At 46.8% G+C, this 20,473-nt stretch overlaps 1 protein-coding gene across 2 annotated transcripts in view; it reads left to right on the top strand.

Moving 5' to 3' along the window:
- MDGA2 (MAM domain containing glycosylphosphatidylinositol anchor 2) overlaps positions 1–20,473 on the top strand; it is a 191,385-nt gene that overhangs the window by 100,424 nt on the left and 70,488 nt on the right. For both annotated transcript variants that reach the window (XM_068194878.1, XM_068194879.1), the window contains 2 exons: positions 4,353–4,622; positions 19,381–19,710. In XM_068194878.1, coding sequence (XP_068050979.1) covers positions 4,353–4,622; positions 19,381–19,710 — 600 coding nt within the window. The remainder of the gene's footprint in view (positions 1–4,352; positions 4,623–19,380; positions 19,711–20,473) is intronic.

Here is a 20,473-nt window from a genome sequence, read left to right as displayed (position 1 = left end):
GGAGTATCCCACTCCACCCCCTGCAGGGCAGGGATACCTTCCACTGGGTCAGGTTGCTCCAAACCCCATTGAAACGGGAAACATTCCAAGGATGGAACAGCCACAGCTTCTCTGGTCCAAGTGCTGGGCAGCCTCGTCTAATTAAGTGTGTTAATGATGACTTAAGGAGTGCTTGGTTTGTGCTCAGTCTGAGAAAGCCTTGCCCCAGTCATTAATCAAGCCCAGGGTGTGTTTCCTGCTGGTTTAGCAACTTGTGAGGACTGGGCTAAGTTGGAGCCATTAATTATTAATTTCCTAATCAATCTCCATCCATCTACCACCGGAGCCTGGCTTGCTTTAACACAAGGCCACAAAAATGGATGTAATTCCCATTTAAATTCCCGGTCGTGCCTGGCGCAGCAGGGCCAGGCGTTGTGACCCCGCCGTAATTCCAAGAGCACTTTGTCACCGGCACCGCTGGCTCCCCAGGCAGCTCTGCAATCCCGGGATGCAGCAGCACCGCTCCCACACGGAAGCCTCTGAATGGGAGCCCCTTTCCCAAGGCTGCAGCTGCGGCGTGAATGGGAGCGGGGCGGATTCCCTCCGATCAGTAGGGCCTTGTTCTGCCAGGGGAGGAGCTCCCAGGGGCTCTGCCGCTTTCTGTGTCCCCTGCCAAGCCAAGCCAGACTCCGAAATGTGGGATTGACGCTCGGAAACCCCGACTTCCAAAGGGCAGGGGAGATGCAGAGCACTTGGGACACGGAGTCATTCTTGTGGCGTGCAAATGTGGTGTTCCAGGCGAGCTTTGGGAGTGTTTCCCAGAGGTTGCTATTGTTTCATAATGATTTTTAACATTCCTAACGGAGTCCTAGGAAGGTTTTGACTGGGAATGCTGGCTGGCTGAGGCTCTGCTGGGTTGGAGGTTGTGGTTGGGAGAAGCTTTGCTGGCCAAAGCTCCATGCCCCAGTGTTCCTCTTGTTAATCTTGGAAGTCATTTAGAACAGACCTCGGCTTGGGAATAGGCTTTGAGAGTGATAACAGACCCCATTTAGTCCTGACTCCTTCTGGCAGGGATGGTTTTGTTGCATTTGGAATTCTTGGAATTTATGGGATTTCATACATGAACCTCTCCTGTGTTCCCGTGGCTGCCCCTGGATCCCTGGCAGTGCCCAAGGCCAGGTTGGACACTGGGTCTTGGAGCAGCCTGGGACAGTGGGAGGTGTCACTGCCACATCAGGGGTGGCACTGGATGGACTTTTGGTCCTTCCAACCCAAACCATTCCAGGATTCCATGATTCCCTGGCTATAACTTACCATTCTTTTCTCCTTTAGCAGAGAAATATCAATGTAAAGGCTTATTCAGGAATATTGGGAATATTAGGAATATTCCCTGCATAAGAGGGGTTTGGCCCTTTATCTACTCCACTGGGTCCTATTTGCTGAAAACCTCAACAACCTTCCTAAATTTCTTAATATTTTTTGGATTAAATCCAGCTTGCCATGTCCGTGGCTGCAGAAATCCAGGGATTTCTGTTTGCTTTTTTGGGATTGGAGCTGAAAGTGAAACTTGTGATGTAAAGGAAGGGAAACTGCTGTATCCAAACCCTCATTTCCATGTACTTTGTGTTTGGAGTGCTGGGATGAAAGGGATGTGTCCTGGCCTTTTTATCCCATCCCACTTTGTTCCTGAAGGATGGCAAAGAGCTCCCTTTCATCTGCAGGATTATGGAAGCGGCCCCACCAGCTTGGGTTGACGTCGGTGCTTTTATCTTTTACTTCAAGTTTTGAAGGATTATCCGTGGTTCCCTTGTTCCCTGTCTCGAGATTTGATGGGAAGTGGGAGCAAAGAGCAGCTCCTTGCTGGAATTGTTCAGGAAAAATGATGAAACCTGGGAGAGAGGAAGGGAGAGGGAAATAGGTGCCAGCTGGGTGTTGGTGATGACCCCACAGGTTCTGGTTGTACCTGGATGCCTGGTTTTGTCACCTTCTCCCAAAAAAAAAAACCTCCTTAAGCAGAAAACATGGCATAATTCCCAGTTTCCCAGCTAGAATCCCAAACCAGGAATCCCTCAACTGCTGGAGGCAGCTGATGGAAGAAGAGCTCAGAGGATGACAGCAAAGAGACTCTGGCACAGCTGGCAGAGCTGACTGGTTTGGGGTCTGGATTTTTAGCCATGAGCCCAATTACTTTGGTTTTAAATTACCTGAACCAGGAATTCATGTTGAGAAGGATTTGAGGAGTCCAAAAATGGGAGGAACTGGAAGAGAGGGCTTGGATTGTGAATCTCTGCTCTCCTAAGTAGTTTCCTTCTGGTGGGACTGGACTGAGGGAGTGGCTGGAGCTGTGTCCAGGAGGGACAGGATGGACAGCAGGGAAAGGTTCCACTATTCCAGAGGGTGTTGGCACTGCCCATGCTCCCCAGGGAATGGGCACATTCCCAAGGCTACCAGAGCTCCAGGAGAGTTTGGACACACTCCAGGGATGCCCAGGGTGGGATTGTTGGGGGTCTGGGTAGGGCCAGGAGCTGGATCCATAATCCTGGGTCTCTCCCACTCAGGATATTCCATGAATATGATGTTCCCAGTTCTCCCAGTGCCAGGACAGGTACAAAGGAAGCTCTTCCCTTTTTTTTTTTTTTTGTTCCCGCTTCCAAATGCAGACAAAGCTAATTCCACCAGGGTGAAGCCCAAATGAAGCAAACTCTGATTTTATGACTGATTCTTGTATTTGCCTCTAGTGCTTGGTTTGTATTCCTTTAATATTGAAATAAGATTCCCCTCTAAAGCAGAACACCTGGGAATATCTCTCTGTAATAACAAGGATGGGGATATGATTTTGGAATGTAACATTTTTATTGCCTTTCCCTTTTTATTACCACTTTTGCTGGCATTCTTAGCCCACAATGTCAATCCTTCACCTTTATTCCTGGGGTTTTTTTTTTGGAACTGCTGCTTTTCCTGGCCTAGCAATGGATATTTATGCATTGGTTCATCATTTATGCAGCTTAAAGGATGTCTTGGAGAAAAGCCTGGATCCAGCAAGGGTGGATCCCTCACCACAGGGTACACAGGATGTCACAGCTCAGAGTGTGATTTTTAAATGTATATTTATATTTATATTTATATTTATATTTATGTTTATATTGTTTATATATAGATATTATTTATATTCTTTATATTTTATTTATATCTATATTCTCCAATGAATTGCTGCCCTGTCCCTTATTATTAAGCATTTACTCCTCTTCTATCACATGGAAATATTTGTTGCAAAAGGCGAGACAAGAAAAGAGAATTAAATTTAATCACTTCTTTCTGAGGTCAGCAGCATCTCCCCATTAACCTGTGCTGACTGCTATCACTACACCTGGTCATAGGATATTATAGGAATTTTATGGGAATTATGGGAATTAGGTGTGAGCTGAAGGTTGGACATCCCAGAGAGGAAAAATGCCTCTGTCCGGGATGGTTCAGTCTCTCCATGTGCAAAGAGATGATGTCCTAAGGGAGATGCCTCTCTGGATTCAAACTCCAGGGATTCATTCTGGTTGGCAGCCAAGTTCCCAGGAGTTCACTGGAGAGAAGGTGGATGAAAAGTGATGGATGAGTGGCAGGATCTGATGTGAGGAGAACAGGCTTCCCATGCCAAAGAAGTTCTTTACTAATTCCCTTTTCCAAGGTTTCCATTCCAGTGTGCTGGCACCTGTCCCACACACAGATGGGATGTTCCATCCCAAATGTGTCTGCAGGGCTGTCCATCCATCCATCCATCCATCCATCCATCCATCCATCCATCCCTGCTCCCATCAATCCATCAATCCCTGCCTGCCTCTGCATGCCCAGGGAATGTGGTTGCCCCTGGATCCCTGGCAGTGCCCAAGGCCAGGTTGGACACTGGGGCTTGGAGCAGCCTGGGACAGTGGGAGGTGTCCCTGCCATGGCAGGGGTGGCACTGGGTGGGATTTAGGGTCCCTCACAAACCAAACCATTCCAAGATTTTGTGGTTCCATGGCTATAAGTCTCCCTGCTTTTCTTTATCTCCTTCTCCTTTCCTTACTGGAACAACCAGTCAGAGCTGGAACAAGAAACCAGTGAGTGCCAGGACACAGGGAATGGCTTCCTACTGCCAGAGGGCAGCGATAGATGGGTTACTGGGAATTAGGAATTCCTGGCTGAGAGGGTGGGGAGGCCCTGGCACAGGGTGCCCAGAGAAGCTGTGGCTGCCCCTGGATCCCTGGAAGTGTCCAGGGCCAGGTTGGACGGGGCAGCCTGGGATAGTGGAAGGTGTCCCTGCCTATGGGATCCCTTCCAATCCTTTAAGATCCCTTCCATCCCAACCATTCCCTGATTCTGTGATTCCTGTTGTTCCGCAGCATCCCCTTCCATCAAGCTCCTTGTTGATGACCCCATTGTGGTGAACCCTGGAGAAGCCATCACCTTGGTGTGTGTGACCACCGGGGGGGAGCCGGCGCCCAGCCTGACGTGGGTGAGGTCTGCGGGGGTCCTGCCCGACAAGACCGTCCTGAACGGGGGCACTCTGACCATTCCCGCCATCACCTCCGAGGATTCCGGCACCTACAGTTGCATCGCCAACAACAATGTCGGCAATCCCGCAAAGAAGTCCACCAACATCATCGTAAGAGGTGAGTTCAGTTGGAAAACCATGGACTTTTCTCCTGTAAGATTATTCCAGTCCTAATCTAGTGGGACAGCAACATTCAAAGTTCAATGTTCGAAGTTCAGCGTTCAGTGTTCAACATTCAATGTTCAACATTCACTATTCAACATTCATTGTTCAATGTTCAATGTTCGATGTCTATTGTTCAATGTCCAATATTCATTGTTCAATGTTCATTGCTCAACATTCAGTGTTCAACGTTCAACATTTAACGTTCAGTGTTCAACGTTCAACATTCAAAGTTCAATGTTCACTACTCAACACTCAATGTTAAATGTTCAACGTTCATTGTTCAACATTCAGCATTCAATGTTCAGTGTTAAACGTTCAATGTTCAATATTCAATGTTCATTGTTCAATGTTCAACATTCAACATTCAATGTTCAACATTCAACATTTAACATTCAATGTTCGTTCAGCATTCAATGTTCAACGTTTGACATTCAAAATTCAATGTTCAGTGTTCACCATTCATTGTTCAATGTTCAGTATTCATTGTTCAGTGTTCTATGTTCACTATTCAACATTCAACGTTCAGTGTTCGACAATGGGTGTTTCCTCTGTTTCCAAATGGTCCTGGTTGGATTAAATCTTGAAGGTCTCTTTCAACCTTGATGATTCTCTCATTCTGGGATTTCTGGTCATTTCTAATCAGTTATGGGATGAATTAGTGTTGGTTTCCAAGCCTTCCAGAGTTCTTGTGCTGGGATCAAAGCCCTGAGGTGGACCAAGGGTGGTTTGGTGCCTTTTTGTGTTTTGGTGATGCAGCAGCTTTTCCATGCAAAGTGGAGAGAAATTGGTTTGTTCAGCCTGGAGGGCACTGAGTGGACACCTCATGCTGGTCTTCAACATCCTCCTGAGGAGCAGCTCTGACTGATGGTCCCTGTGACCAGGGACAGAAGCCAGGGAATGTCTGGAGCTGTGTCAGTGCAGGGCCTGGCTGGATCTCAGGGAAAGGCTCTTCCCCAGAGGGTGCTGGCACTACCCAGGCTCCCCAGGGAATGGGCACGGCCCCGAGGCTGCCAGAGCTCCAGGAGCCTTTGGATAGCACTGCCAGGGATGCCCAGGGTGGGGTTGTTGGGGGTCTGTGCAGGGAAGGAGTTGGACTCCATGATCCTTGTGGGATCCTTTCCAACTCAGGATGTTCCATGGTTCTATGAAATGATCACCAAAGGCCTTGGATGCATCCCAGGCTCCTGGAGTTCCCATTGCCTCCTTCGTCTCTTCATTCCTCCTTATCTGAAGCTGTTCCTGAAATTAAGGCTGGGAATATCCTCCCTGGTGGGGAGCTTTAGATTGATCCCTGTGCTTTAATTCCAGGAAATATCAGGATAAGTGTCTGTCTGAGGTGAAAATAAAAGAGGAGAGCTTGCACAACAACTGCCCCCAGCTGGAGGGAATCTTTCCCAGCTCATTTATTCCCTTCTGGAAAACCCCTGGGACACAGGCAGTTGGTTTGGATACAGAGCTGGATTGGGATCATCAGAGAGGATTCACCTCCCTGAACCAAACACTTCATCTGAACCTTATTTTCCACAATTTAATCTGGGAATGGCAGTGAAACATAAACTCCAAACTATAGGAATTTGAAAGAATAACCTGGGATTAACCAGACTCAGGAAAAACTGATGGATAAAGAGGCAATGTGGGAATATTTCATGGGAGCCACAATCCCTGCTCACTTCTTATTCCCCAACATCTCCTGCTCTCCAGCAGGATGAGGAATTAGGAGCTATTTCTGTCCTGGGGGTCAGGGAGGGAGCATTGGCTCAGCCTGGATTGGATCAGGAGATGGGCAAGGATTTATTTGGAATATTGTGTTTGAATTAGAATTTCTGACATTTGGCTCTGAGGTTTTGTTGTCATTCCTCAGCTCAGGAATATTAAATTGCTGGGATTTACATGGGGATGAGGTGGGGAAGGGGAACTGGGAGTGGAAAACAGCTTGGAATAAGGAAAAGGAGAGGAAGAACTTGGTGTGAAGAGAAACCTCAATGCTTTAATTGACCCAGCAGACAGCACCAGCCAGCCCTGAGGAAAAGCCACATTCCTAAATCCCTGCAGACACAAATTCCATGAGTCACGCCATCATAATAACAATAATAATAATATCCCCTCACGTTTTTATTTATAGAAGATGATTTCTGGGAGCTGCAAGATGTTGAACAAAGTCTCAATAAAACACTCCAGGTGTTTTTTTTTTCCTTTTCCCTCCCTGCTCTGTGGCCCTGTTAATGCTGAGAAGGGACCACAACGAGAAGAACCTATTAAATAAATGAAGGTCAGCTCCTTCCCAGCCCCAGTTTTATTATTTCCCCCTTATTATTTCTGTTAAATGGGGAAAACTCTCCTTTAGAAGGAAAAAAGATCTCCATTCCAGTCTTGGATTTATCTTTGCTGCAAGTGATGCTGTGTTGAGGAGTGAAATATGAGAGAAAAGCAGAGTTTGCGTTGACTTTGATTGTTTATTTCTCAGCATTTTGCCTCATTTCTCTCTCACGTTGGCTCATTTTGCTGTTGTGGGTCAGGATTTTCACACAGCAGCTGAGGAGAGAAGAGAATCTGCTGGAAATAGAAACTTCCATGCCAGGCAGGAGAAGCATTTGGTAAATGGAGTTCCCATCTTGTGCCGGGTGCACCCCAAATCCCAGGATTCAACAATAATCCCCCAATCCCACCCAGAAATAAATCATCCCTCAAAGCACCAGCAGGGCTCTGAGGAAATTTTTCCCTTTAAATTTCTCTGAATTTCAGTGTCTTTATCCGAGTGTGCCTTTGTTGTCTGTGCTTCACTCCATGAATGAAGCATCTCCATGAATTTTCTCTGGATGTTTTCCTATTTTTGCAGCTGCTGGCCACTCACACCTGACTCCAAAGGTGGAGAGGGACTTGGAACAAGGAAGGTGTGGATGTGTTGGAGGAGGCCACAGAGCTGCTCCCAGGGCTGCAGCCCCTCTGGAGCTGGGCTGGGAGAGCTGGGAATGTTCCCCTGGAGAGGAGAAGGCTCCAGGGAGAGCTCAGAGCCCCTTGCAGGGCCTGAAGGGGTTCCAGGAGAGCTGGAGAGGGACTGGGGACAAGGGATGGAGGGACAGGACCCAGGGAATGGCTCCCACTGCCAGAGGGCAAGGATGGATGGGAGATTGGGAATTGGGAATTCCTGGCGGGAAGTGAACAGGACAAGGGGAAATGGCTTTAAGATGGAAGAGGGTGGATTGAATGGGATATTGGGAAAGGAATTCCTGACTGAGAAGGTGGAAATTCCTGGTTGGGCTGGAATTCCCAGAGAAGCTGGGGCTGCCCCTGGATCCCTGGCAGTGCCCAAGGCCAGGTTGGACACTGGGGCTTGGAGCAGCCTGGGACAGTGGGAGGTGTCCCTGCCATGGCAGGGGTGAGATGGGATGGGATGGGATTTAAGGTCCCTTCCACACCAACCATTGCAGGATTCTCTGATTCCAAGGTGTCTCCTCCATCCACTTAGAGAGGAAAATGATGGACAACATCCTTGAAGGACACCTACACATCAGATTGGGACGCAGGGAGAGCCACAGAAACATTTTCCAGGGCTTAAAGTCAAGAGCACTGGCAGAGCTGGGAAGGGTGTCAGGCTGCGTGAAAATCATAGAACCACAGAATTGCTGAGGTTGAAAAAGTACTCCAAGACCATCAAGTCCAACCATTCCCAGCACTGCCAAGGCCACCATGTCCCCAGTGCCACATACACTGGGCTTTAAATCCCTGCAGGAATGGGGACTCCATCCTGTTCCTGGATATCCTGTTCCATTGATTCCCTCCTGAGCGACTTCTCCTATTCCCATCTTCTATCAGGTCCCTTCTTCTTTGCCATTGTAACAGCAGCACATTTTTAATTCCTTTTGACTCTGCCTGTGTGACTTTCACCTTCTGGGAAGTGGAAACCTCATCCTTGGAGTTAATTTTTCCGAGGGGTGGGATTCCCTGTCAGTTGAAATAGAAAATAATGACTGTGCTCAACAGCAGCACAAAAGCTCTTCCCGGACAAAAAGCACTCCAGGGAAATCCCTTTGTAAGGCCAGGATTGCTGGAAGTACCTCTGGATTATCCCTGTAAAAACTGTGTGTGAACTGTAGGCGTGGCTGCTAAAAAAAAATTATGGAATAAAAATAGGAGGAAGCTCAGATTGGGAAATTAATGAACTTTTGTTGCTTTTTTAATTAAATTAAAATCCTGGGATTTTGTTCTCTACCCCGCCTTCCTTCTGCTCTCTGTTCTTTATCCCAAAGCTTTTTTTAGGAATTTCCCTTGGGGTTTAGAGGAGTAAAGGATAAAATTAAGGCTGTTTGGACATCAACACCTCTGGAATGTCCCCACACTCCATCAACTGAAATGTGAGCAGGGCCCCCATGAGCTGCTGAGCACCAGAGACTGGGAAAGGCTCTGGAATTTTATCCCAGAGGTGGAATTGGGGTTTGGTGGCAGCAGTAATAGTCGTTACCCAGCAGGTCACTCCTGGCAGGAGGGTGAGCAATGGCACTTCTGGACTTGTGGTCACTTCTTGGAATCTTCTGGGATTGGTTGGGATTTCTAATATCCTAAAATGTTGGATTTTCCATGAAACTGGCACAAGGAGCTTTTTTTTAATTCTTTCTTTCCTCTCTGTATCCTGGGAAGGGCTCCCAGGATGTGGGTCTGGCACGTGTAGTCACTGCCTGGAATCATGTGGGACTGGTTGGGTATGCTAAAATCCTAAAATGTTCATTTTTCCATGAGATTGGCAGAAGGGGCTTTTTTTTCCCATCCTTTTTTTTTTCCTTTGTATTCTGGGAAAAAATCCCAGCAAGTGGGAGAATTGAATAAATTTAGGGATGAGGGTCTTGCACGTGTGGTCACTGCGTGGAATCATCTGGGGTTGGTTGGGAATGCTAAAATCCTAAAATGTTGGATCTTCCATTATATTGGAGAAGGTGGGGTTTTTTTCCCATCCATTTTTTCCTCTCTGTATCCTGGGAAAAGCTCCCAGCAAGTGGGAGAATGCAATAATTTTTGGGATGTGGGTCCATGGTGGCCTTAGCAGTGCTGGGATAACACCTTGGCTCGATGACCTCCAAGGGCTATTCCGGCCTTAATAATTCTGATTCTCCATCTTATTTCCTGTCTGGAGAATTCCAAAGGCCTTGGTGAATATCCACAGGCATCTCCTCCATGGAGAAACCCCCTCTGTGATGGGATTTCCAAAGGTTTTAACCAAGCAAACCTGATCTCCTCACCCAGGATGTTCCTACAGCCATAAATTCCCAGTGTGCTCCTTAAAAGTTTACAGCTTTGGGAATTAATATGGGAAAAAAGTGGAGCTTTGGAGTTGAATAAATCCATTTATTTTTATTATCTGCCACAGGCTCAGGCCTGTGAGATCTTCCCAGGCTGGAGGGTCATGGATGAGTTCATAAAAGGCTCTCCTATAAAAACTGAGATGGTTTATTGATCCTTCTGCCCTTTCATTAGGACTTCCCACAATTTCTGTGAGCAGGAATTTGATTTTGAAGGGAGTTTGCTGCTCTGGAGGACATCATGAGGAGCCTGTTGGGCACCACATGTCTGCAAGGATTTATCTGAAGGGACTTCAGGAGATGGGATTCATCTGACCCCTCTCCCTGTGTTCAGGTGGACACATTTTTCCCCCATTTTGTCCTGGCGGTGCTTGGGACAGTAGCTGGACATGAGCCCAGGTGTAGCCAGGTGGGAAAGAGGCCAAAGGCACCTGGATTGGATCAGGAATTGTGTGGGAGCAGGAGCAGGGAAGGGATTGTCCTGATTGGCCCTGTGCTGGAACTGCTGGAGCACCTTGAGGGCTGTGTCCAGTTCTGGACACCTCAATTCTGGAAGGACATGGAGGGGCTGGAGCTTGTCCAGGGAAGGGAATGGAGCTGGGAATGGGCTGGTGAATTCCTGAGGGAGCTGGGAAGGGGCTCAGCCTGGAGAAAAGGAGGCTCAGGGGGGACCTTGTGGCTCTGCACAGCTCCTGCCAGGAGGGGACAGCCGGGGGAGTCAGGCTCTGCTCCAGGGAACAGGGACAGGAGGAGAGGGAACGGCCTCAGGCTGGGCCAGGGGAGCTCAGGGTGGACAGCAGCAGGAATTTCCCCATGGAAGGGGTTGTCCAGCCCTGGGCAGGGGCTGCCCAGGTAGGTTTGGAGTGCCCATCCCTGGAGGTGCCCAAGGAATTCCTGCAAGTGGCACTGAGAGCTCTGGGCAGGGGACAAGGTGGGCATCAGGCATAGCTTGAACTCAACAATCCCGGAGGTCTTTTCCAACCACAGGGATTCCATGAGGTTTAGGTTGGATTTTTGGGAAAATTTCTTCCCCTAAAAGGGTTCCCCAGCCCTGGCACAGGTACAGGGTGGAATCCCCATGCCTGGAGGGATTTGAAATCCATGTGAATGTGGCACCTGGGGACAGGGGCAGTGGTGGCCTTGGCAGGGCTGGGGAATGGTTGGATGATCTTTGAGGTCTTTTCCAACCTTCATGATTCCATGAATATCTGTCTTCTGGGTTGGAGTGCCCATCCCTGTAAATGTCCAAGGAATTCCTGGAGTTGGAACTCAGAGCTCTGGCCTGGGGATAAGGTGGGCATTGGGCACAGCTTGGACTTGGTGACCTTGGAGCTCTTTTCCAATCTCAGTGTTCCTGGGATTCCACTGGAGACAAGGATAAAAGTTATTTTTACTCTTGATTGGCAGAAGTTATTAATTACTAATTCTTTTGGCAGGGTTTGTGCTGTATTTTAAATATTGTTTTAGACCCTGGCTGATAACACATGACAAGGTCTGGGTACTTTTACCAGCATTTTCTTTTTGGCAGTGAAAAAGCTGAATTTTTCCACGTTTTTTCTCCTCTTGGAGGGGGAGGAAACCAAGAGGAGAAGGATGAGTTCACAGTGGTTTCTTCTGATGTTCCCAAGGTGCTTTGCTGCCCTTGAAATGTGTTTAAAGACACTTTTCCTGCAGCATCAAGCAACTGGGACTGGAATTTTTAGGTCTTTGCCCAGTCTGATAAATAATTTTGGGAATTTTTATAGGATCCTGATGTAGTTTTGAGGTATTTAAGAGTCAGAGTAAAAGTGTTGGAGAGAAATGCATCCCATGTTGGAAGATATCCAGGCTCTAAGGAAATCTTGAGCTCCAACAAAGCACCTGAGCCACCCCAAAAGCAGGAATAGGGATAATCCAGCATGGAAACCTTGGGAAAGGGGTGTGTGTCTGGGACTGGGAGAATGGCTGAGTTTCATGCACAAAGAGGGAAGATTTCCAAAGTATCACTTTGGGGCAGGAAAACTCAGCAAGGGTTTGTTGGGTGTTTTTTTGTTTTGTTTTTGTTTTTGTGTTGTTTTTTTTTTTTTTTTTTTTTTTGAGGACAGCTTTGGCACAAGAATTAAACTTTTTAAAGGCCCTGGAAAACGTCCAATCCAGCTGCAACATTCCAAGGATTTAAAAATTGTTTGGCAAGTACAGAGCCCACTGGGGGTTGTGGTAGCTTCTCTGAAGGGTTTCATTTCTATCCCAATCCTTGTCTGGCTTGTGACAGGACTCCTGAATTCCCATTTTCTTGTGGGGTGGGGCAGCCCTAATCCACTGCTCCATCCACACACCCATGCCTTGGCAAGCTGGGATTTTGGAGCTTGGGAAATATTTTAGCTTTTTTCCCCTTTTTCTTCTGCTTGGGGTTTTAAAAGTGACAAAATTCCAGCTGCTAAGTTGTCCCTGTTTCTTCTTGGTCAAATTCCTGCAGTTTTTGGAATTTCACCCTCACTTGAATGTGGTGAGATCTCATCCATGATCCATCATCTACATCCCCTAAAAATCAGGGAGGAAATATCTTTCCATCAGGAAAAAATGGAAGGACACAGCAATTTCTGTCTCCAAACACAATCACACCACTGGGCCAGCTCCTGGTTTTTCCTGGGAGCTGAGGGTGGGAGATTGTGAAATTTCCATCCCTGGAGGTCTTCAATCCTTGGAAAACCTAGTGTGAGCTGGAGATCGGAGAAGGAACCTCCTTAGCTCAATGCCACTTGGATATTTCTTGGAATTACAGAATGGTTTGTGCTGGAAGAGATCTTAGAGATCATCTCTTCCCAACCTCCAGAGTCTTTCCTCTTGGTGCTGCTGATTTCTGTAGAATCTTTCCTTCTAAAAGCTGTTAAAAGTGGAACCACGCTGAGTTTCTCCCCCTTTGATCTCGCCTTCATCTCTTTAACGGATCAGATCTGGAGCAAGTTGTAAACTGAAATTTTCATCATTCAAAGGAATCCAAACCTCCCCCTCCTTCAAAAGAGCAGCTCCGAAGGAGCCGGGAGCTAATTAAGCTGAGAACACGGAAAAACTGGAATAAAAAAAATCCTTTTCTTTGCAAAATTAGCAGTAGTTTCTAAAAGTAGAGACAAAACCTGAAGTCTCTCCGTGGGATTTGCATTTAAATTGGAAGTGGGAATGCATCTGGCCTTGGAGGTGCCAAATAATTACTTGATATTAAAAAGCTTGGAGATGCTTTAGGAGAAGACGTTTGACATCTTAATTGTTCGGTGAGCTGCTGGAAGTTCAGGATTTCAAAAACTTCCAGCTCAAACCATGTTGACAGGAGCAGAACGAGCTGGTGCTGAAATGTTGGGAATGTGGAGCTTTTTTTAGCTGGAATTTGCTTCAAGTCTGTCTTGGGATGCGAAGGGAACACTCAGGAAGCAGCATTTTCTCAGTTATCACAGAGTCTTTTCCTCAGGGATTGGGAAGTGTTGGAAGAGGCTGCTCAGGGGTGGGATGGAGTCACAATCCTTGGAATTGTGCCCAAAAAGTGTGGATGAGGACAAGGTTTAGTGGTGACCACAGAGCTGGTACTGGTTGGTGCTTGGACTTTCAGAGGACTTCTCCAACCTGGACAATTCCATGATTCTAAATGCCCAGTTTAAGGAATTTGAATTTTGTGAGTCGTCCAAGTTGGAGTGTCATCCCTAAAACTCTGACTCTTTATTTCATTACTCTCTTTTTTTAATGTTTTTTTTTAATTATTTTTGATTTCCTTCCAACCCAGACTGGTCCTTATGACCGGAATTGCATCCAGGTCTGGGCTTCTCAGGACAAGGAAGGTGTGGGATGTGTTGGAGGAGGCCACAGAGCTGCTCTGAGGGCTGGAGCTGCTCCAAGAGCTGGGAATGTTCACCTGGAAAGGAGAAGGCTCCAGGGAGAGCTCAGTGCCCCTTGCAGGGCCTAAAGGGGCTCCAGGAGAGCTGGAGAGGGACTGGGGACAAGGCATGGAGGGACAGGACACAGGGACTGGCTCCCACTGCCAGAAGGCAGGGATGGATGGGAGATTGGGAATTGGGAATTCCTGGCTGGGCTGGAATTGCCAGAGCAGCTGTGGCTGCCCCTGGATCCCTGGCAGTGCCCAAGGCCAGGTTGGACACTGGGGCTTGGAGCAGCCTGAGATCATGGAAGGTGTTCCTGCCATGGCAGGGGTGGGATGAGATAGGATTTATGGGCTCTTCCAACCCAAATAATTCTGGAATTCTGTGCTACACTTTGATTATGCAGAGCTGATATCCACAAACTCTATTATATGGGGTGTGGTTTTGTTCTTCTATTCATAATTAAGTTTTACAATTAAGCCAGAAATGTGTAATTTCCTCTCCATTATTTTCCTCTCCAATATTTTCCTGGTCGATGACAGCAAATGTGAATTTTTGGCAACCACAAATCTGAGTTTTTCCCATTTTTTATCCACAGAATAATGACAAAATGTATTTTCATGTAAAGAATGAAGTTTGATGACCACACTGGGATAATCATCAGTGAAAAAGATCTTTTGGACAGTTGTTAAAGTGTTTGGGTAATGAAATTTAAGGGAATCCTGGAGAATGTTGAAAGCAGACCCAACTTTGTTGCCCACAGCAAAAATAGGCAAAAATTTGGTGTCTCTTTGGAGCTTGGGATAAAAACTTGGATTTTCCTTCTCTTGATTTGATAGCAATGGACAAGTTACTGCCAAGACAGCAAGGGAAGGATTTCTGTGGGTTTTTATTTAGTGGGAATGAGGGGTTTGGGCAGCAAATGGATCCATTTAGGCTGGAATTCCAGATAAAAACAAATATGGACTGCAGGGCTCTTCCCATGTGGGGTACTGGAGCAGATTTTGTGGTTCCATCCATTATCACATCATTCCAGGATGGTTTGGCCAGGTTGGATGGGGCTTGGAGCAACCTGGGATAGTGAATGGTGTCCCTGTTCATGGGGTTGGGACTGGATGATCCTTAAAGTCCTTTCCAACCCAATCCATCCTGGAATTTTGGGATCTTTGGCCACTTCCTTGCTGTGTCTCTGTAATCCATTGTCCTTAAAAATAAATTGGAGAATCTTTCCCAGGATCACAAACTCTTTTTCCCACCTGTGAGAAGGAAACAGGAAGGGATCAGGAAGACCTGGACACTGGGAAAGGTTTCCTGTCTTCTCTGTCCCAGTCCACAGTGAGATCCGGGAGATCACAGAATTCCCAGTGATTTTGGAGGATCCTGGAAGTGAGGTGGGGCTGGGAATGAAATGATTGGAATATGGGAAATGTCCCACTCTGGGTGCTCAGGAAAAGGGCCAGGCTGGATTCTGAGCTCTCCAAACCTCCAACATCTGCTCCAAGACTGTGCAGGGCTCCACATCTGCTTGGGTGAAATTCTCTTCTTCACTCTGAATGAGTCAAAACAAAACCGCTGACAAAAAGTGAAGGGGAACAATCAAAATTACTCCAAACCTCCTCTGGGGAGGGCACAAAAGGTGCCTCAGGGGGGCTCTGGCTGCTCAGTGAAGGTGAAAACCAGAAATTTGGAGTTTTGCTGCTCCATGGCCCTGTTGTAACACATTAAACACGGACACAACCATCAGCAACCACAAATCCGAGCATTCCTTGCGTCCTGCATCCACTTGGGAAGCAGCCAGGGGTCCATAATTCTTCTGTCAAAGCCTAAAAATGGTGCAGAAAATGGTGCAGAACTTGATGTATTTAGTGGTGCTGTTTGAGCCATTGGAAATTGGTGAGGCAGGAACATTCTGAGGCATTAAAGGAAAATTTGGGGTTGATAAAGGGAGGGGGTGGGAAAAAAAACAACAGAACCTGATGAATGCAAATAGGCCTTGCTTGAGATCCTAAACTGCATTTTATTACTTTGAAAATATAATTAATGAGGGAGGGCAGGGACTGTTTGTGAGGAGTTTGAGGACAAAAGTTGTTTCATCTCAGGTTGTTTGATCACATCCTCATTCTTTGGGGCCTCTTCGGAGCGAGGCTGGCACTTTGCTGAGTCTCAAAGAACAGTTTCAGATTTATTTGCACATTTGCTGCTCCTTTGCAATTCCATCCCAGCCCCTCCCCACCCTCCCAGCTAGGAATTCCTAATTCCTAATATCCCATGAAATCTCTTCTATGTAAAAACCCCTTAACCATTAATTTTTCTTTTATTTCCGTGTCTCGCCCCATGGAAACTTCTCAGTGATGCCTAAAATGTAACTGATACCACAGGGACAAAATCCATGGCACGGCTCAAATTTTTTGGCATTTTGGAATGCTCTCCTGGAAATTTCCTCCTGGAAATGGAGGTCCAGGAATCTACAGATGAGGAAAATCCAAGCCACTGTTTTATGGGATTGCTGGGTGGAAGAAATTATACAAAAACCCCTTTTCCTTTACCTGGTGGGTTTGTATCAAGCTCAGCTCAGGTGTTCCCAACATGGTAGAAATCAGGAAGCTCTGAAGGGATTTTGGAGACCTCATCCAGCATCATGGAATTGTTTGGGTTTGAAGAAGCTTAAAGACCATCCAGTTCCAACCCCCTTCTGCTTGCAAGAAACAGCTTTGACCCAAACTTTGAGGTTCTGCCCCCTTTTCTTACCTTGGAATTTGTGCTTTTCCACAAAGGAAAGTTACCCTGACTTCCCTGCTAGACTTTGTTCAGTTCTAGGCAGGAGAAACTGCTGAAAATTCAGAAATAAAAATAGTTTATTGAGGTTATGAGCAACTAATTTGGGCTGGTCGTGCCCATCAAGTTCTTTTTTGGTTTTCCCCTGCCTGAAAAGGATCTGCATAAAATATTGAGGGGTTTTTGTGTGTGTAAGCATTGTTTGTGCTGTTATTTCCACACACAAAAAAAAAAGCTCAGCTCGTGCCTCAGAGTTTAATTCTGTGTCAGTTTCCAACTGGTTCATCCTCGTGATTCCAACTTGGTAGTGCTGATTCCTGGGAATTGGCTGAGAATTTCTCAAGGGAAGGAGAGCTGCTCAGTAAAGAGAAGTGCACAAAATTCCATCTTGATTAAAGCTATGAAACTCCCTTAAATAAATATAAGTAAATGAATAATGTAAATAAATTAAATAATAAATGAATAAATAAAATCAACCAGTTGGATACTTTAAGATGTGGTTAGAACTAAGGAGCAGCATCTGAAATTATGCTTTTCCTAGAAAAATACCAAATTTTCCATTCTCTCTTTAAAAATGTTGCCTTCCTCAATGGAAGAAGCCTCTCCTACCCTGTGGGAGGGGTAGGGTAAATAGCTCAAATTTAGGCTTCCCCCCCACCACCACCTTGCCACTTTGAAAAGACAGCCTAATAAATAAATAAACATGAATTATTTTCCAAACTCTGGAGGTGTTAATTCTTTTCCATGTGGTGGGAGTGTTAATTCTTTTCCAGCATGGAATTTGCAAGTCCTTGTTTAAGGAGCTACTGAATTACCAAAATTGAGTCTGAATTACCAAAATTGAATCTGAATTAGCAAAACTGAGCTGGAATTAGCAAAATTAAGTTGGAATTAGCAGAACGGAGTTGGAATTAATTCCAAAATTCCAAAATTGCATCTGAGCTCACATTTTCACCACTCATGGATGGATCAGGCAGATTTTTCAGATGTTCAAAGTATGGAATCTCTAGAACCTTCCAGGGCCTAAAGGGGCTCCAGGAGAGCTGGAGAGGGACTGGGGACAAGGGATGGAGGGACAGGACACAGAGAATGGATTCCACTGCCGGAGGGCAGGGATGGATGGGAGATTGGGAATTGGGAATTCCTGGCTGGGCTGGAATTGCCAGAGCAGCTGTGGCTGCCCCTGGATCCCTGGCATTGCCCAAGGCCAGGTTGGACACTGGGGCTTGGAGCAGCCTGGGATCATGGAAGGTGTCCCTGCCACGGCAGGGAGTAGAATGGGATGGGATTTAAGGTCTCTCCCAACCCAAACCATTGTGGGATTCTTTGAAATGGATCCGGGGCAGAGGGAATGGGGAGCGGAACCCAGGGAATTGAGAAACCTCTCAGTAGAAGTCACCATAAATGGTGGATTTCAGTATTTATCTTCAGTACGTCTACCCAGCCTTGGGATTTTTACAATTTTTAACCAATATTTTTCTTTTGGGACCATCCAGATGGAAAAAAAACACTTGGATAAACCCATAAACATACTTTGGCACATCTCTATAGGGAATAAAAAAGGGATTTTGAGATTGTGTCAGGAGCAATTTATATTCAGTTAATCAAAAAATCTCTGCCCTTGAAAGGTTAAATGGCTGATCCTGAAGCATTCTCCCATTTAAAAAAAAAAAAAAAAAATCAGGATCATCCCAACCCTTAGTTGATGTCAATGGGGGTGGAATTTTGGAGAGTTCTAGGTTCATTCACAGAAAATTGAGGTGAGTGAGATGCAGGAATATTTCACTCCTGGAGACTGAGGATGGAATGCCAGGATAAGATACTCCTTTATGAGGAAGATGGTGGGAAATGAGGTTTTCCAGAGCTGCTGTGTCCCTGTGTAGATTATCCCTCAAAAAATTCCTGTCTGGAACCTTGAGATTTCCTTATCTCTGGTGGGAGGTGGAGAATTAATTGGATTTGTACTGGGGGCTTGGATAGTCTTGGATGCAGGAGAGATTCTAGATGGATTGGAGGTAACCCCACTGGTGGTACAAGTGATTTTAGGGTGATATTTCTCTTTTTATGGTGATCTGACAGGGCAGGGATGAGGAAAAGCCTGAAAATTCCTCCAGAGATGGAAAACAACTCTTGGAATCTCAAGAATTATTTTGGTTGGTAGCTCAGCCTGATTTAGGTGCTGGGACTTCCTATTTCTCATTGCAGAGGTGACAGCACTTCACAGCTGCCTTATCCATGATGGAATTCAATCAGGATTTGGGATCATAGGAAAAATTATCCATTTGTTTAACATGTGCTTTGGAAGATCCAAGGGTTAAGGTCAGGAGTTCCACCAAAAAATCCCAGAATTATTGGGGTGGGAATAAAACTTCAGGTTCATCCCATTCCATCCCATGAGCAAGGACACTTCCCACTATCCCAGGTTTCTCCAAGCTCTGTTCAACCTGGCCTTGAGTTTTTCCTGGGATGGAGTGTCCATTGGCTCTCTAGGGAACCCGTGCCAGCGTTTCATCCTAAAAATGAAAGAAAAAAATCATAAAATCATATAAAATTTCTAGATGATATCTCATTTATTTCCACACAAAAAAAAGCTCAGCTCGTGCCTCAGAGTTTAATTCTGTGCCAGTTTCCAACTGGTTCATCCTCATGATTCCAAGTTGGTGCTGTGCTGATTCCTGGGAATAAACTCAAATCCTGTGGCTGCAGCCGCTCTAAAAAAAAAAAAAACATATTTAGGCCTCCAGTGAAGCCAAATTTCTACTCTATTATAGAAAATTGCTCTCTTTTTTGTGTGCTTCAGCCTTAAAAAAAGGACGCTTTTGGATCACCCCCGACCCGTACCACAAAGACGACAACATCCAGATCGGGCGGGAGGTGAAGATCTCGTGCCAGGTGGAAGCCATCCCCTCGGAGGAGCTCACCTTCAGCTGGTTCAAGAACGGGCGGCCCCTGCGCAGCTCAGAGAGGATGGTGATCACCCAGACCGACCCCGACGTGTCCCCCGGCACCACCAACCTGGACATCATCGACCTCAAGTTCACGGATTTTGGGACCTACACCTGCGTGGCGTCCCTCAAGGGAGGCGGCATCTCAGACATCAGCATCGATGTCAACATCTCCAGCAGCACGGGTGAGGGGGAATTCCTTGGGGTTGGGTTTGTGTGGTTGAAGGCACCTCGTGGTGGCGGAGGTTGTGTGGAGGCCTCCCAGCACATTCCAGGGGCTGCAGGGAACTTGAAAGGGAATGTTCATCAGGAGCTGATGACAGGACTCAGGGAATGGGTTCACACTGAGAGAGGGGAAATTTAGGTGGGATATTGGGGAGGAATTCCTGCCTGGGAGGGTGGGCAGGCCCTGGCAAGGAGGGTGCCCAGAGCAGCTGTGGCTGCTCCTGGATCCCTGGCAGTGTCCAAGGCCAGGTTGGACACTGGGGCTGGGAGCGGCCTGGGACAGTGGAAGGTGTCCCTGCCCATGGCAGAGGAGTGGGATGAGTTTTAATCCCAAACCACTCTGGGATTCCTTGAGCCTCAGTCAGGGGCTGAGTTACTTTGGTCAAACAACAGAAACCTGAGGAAGTTCCCTGTTGGATCATTTTTGGTCGTGAAGGTGCTCTGGGTTGGAGCTGCTCTTGAGCCATACTGGTAGAGCTGGGAATGTTCACCTGGAGAGGAGTAGGCTCCAGGGAGAGCTCAGAGCCCCTTGCAGGGCCTGAAGGGTCTCCAGGAGAGCTGGAGAGGGACTGGGGACAAGGCATGGAGGGACAGGACACAGGGAATGGCTCCCACTGCCAGGGGGCAGGGATGGATGGGAGATTGGGAATTGGGAATTCCTGGCTGTGCTGGAATTGCCAGAGCAGCTGTGGCTGCCCCTGGATCCCTGGCAGTGCCCAGGGT

Source organism: Anomalospiza imberbis, chromosome 6 (assembly GCF_031753505.1).
Source record: "Anomalospiza imberbis isolate Cuckoo-Finch-1a 21T00152 chromosome 6, ASM3175350v1, whole genome shotgun sequence".
NCBI classification, from domain to species: domain Eukaryota; kingdom Metazoa; phylum Chordata; class Aves; order Passeriformes; family Viduidae; genus Anomalospiza; species Anomalospiza imberbis.
Note: the sequence above shows the minus strand (reverse complement) of the source record. Positions and strands in the feature narration are given on the sequence as shown.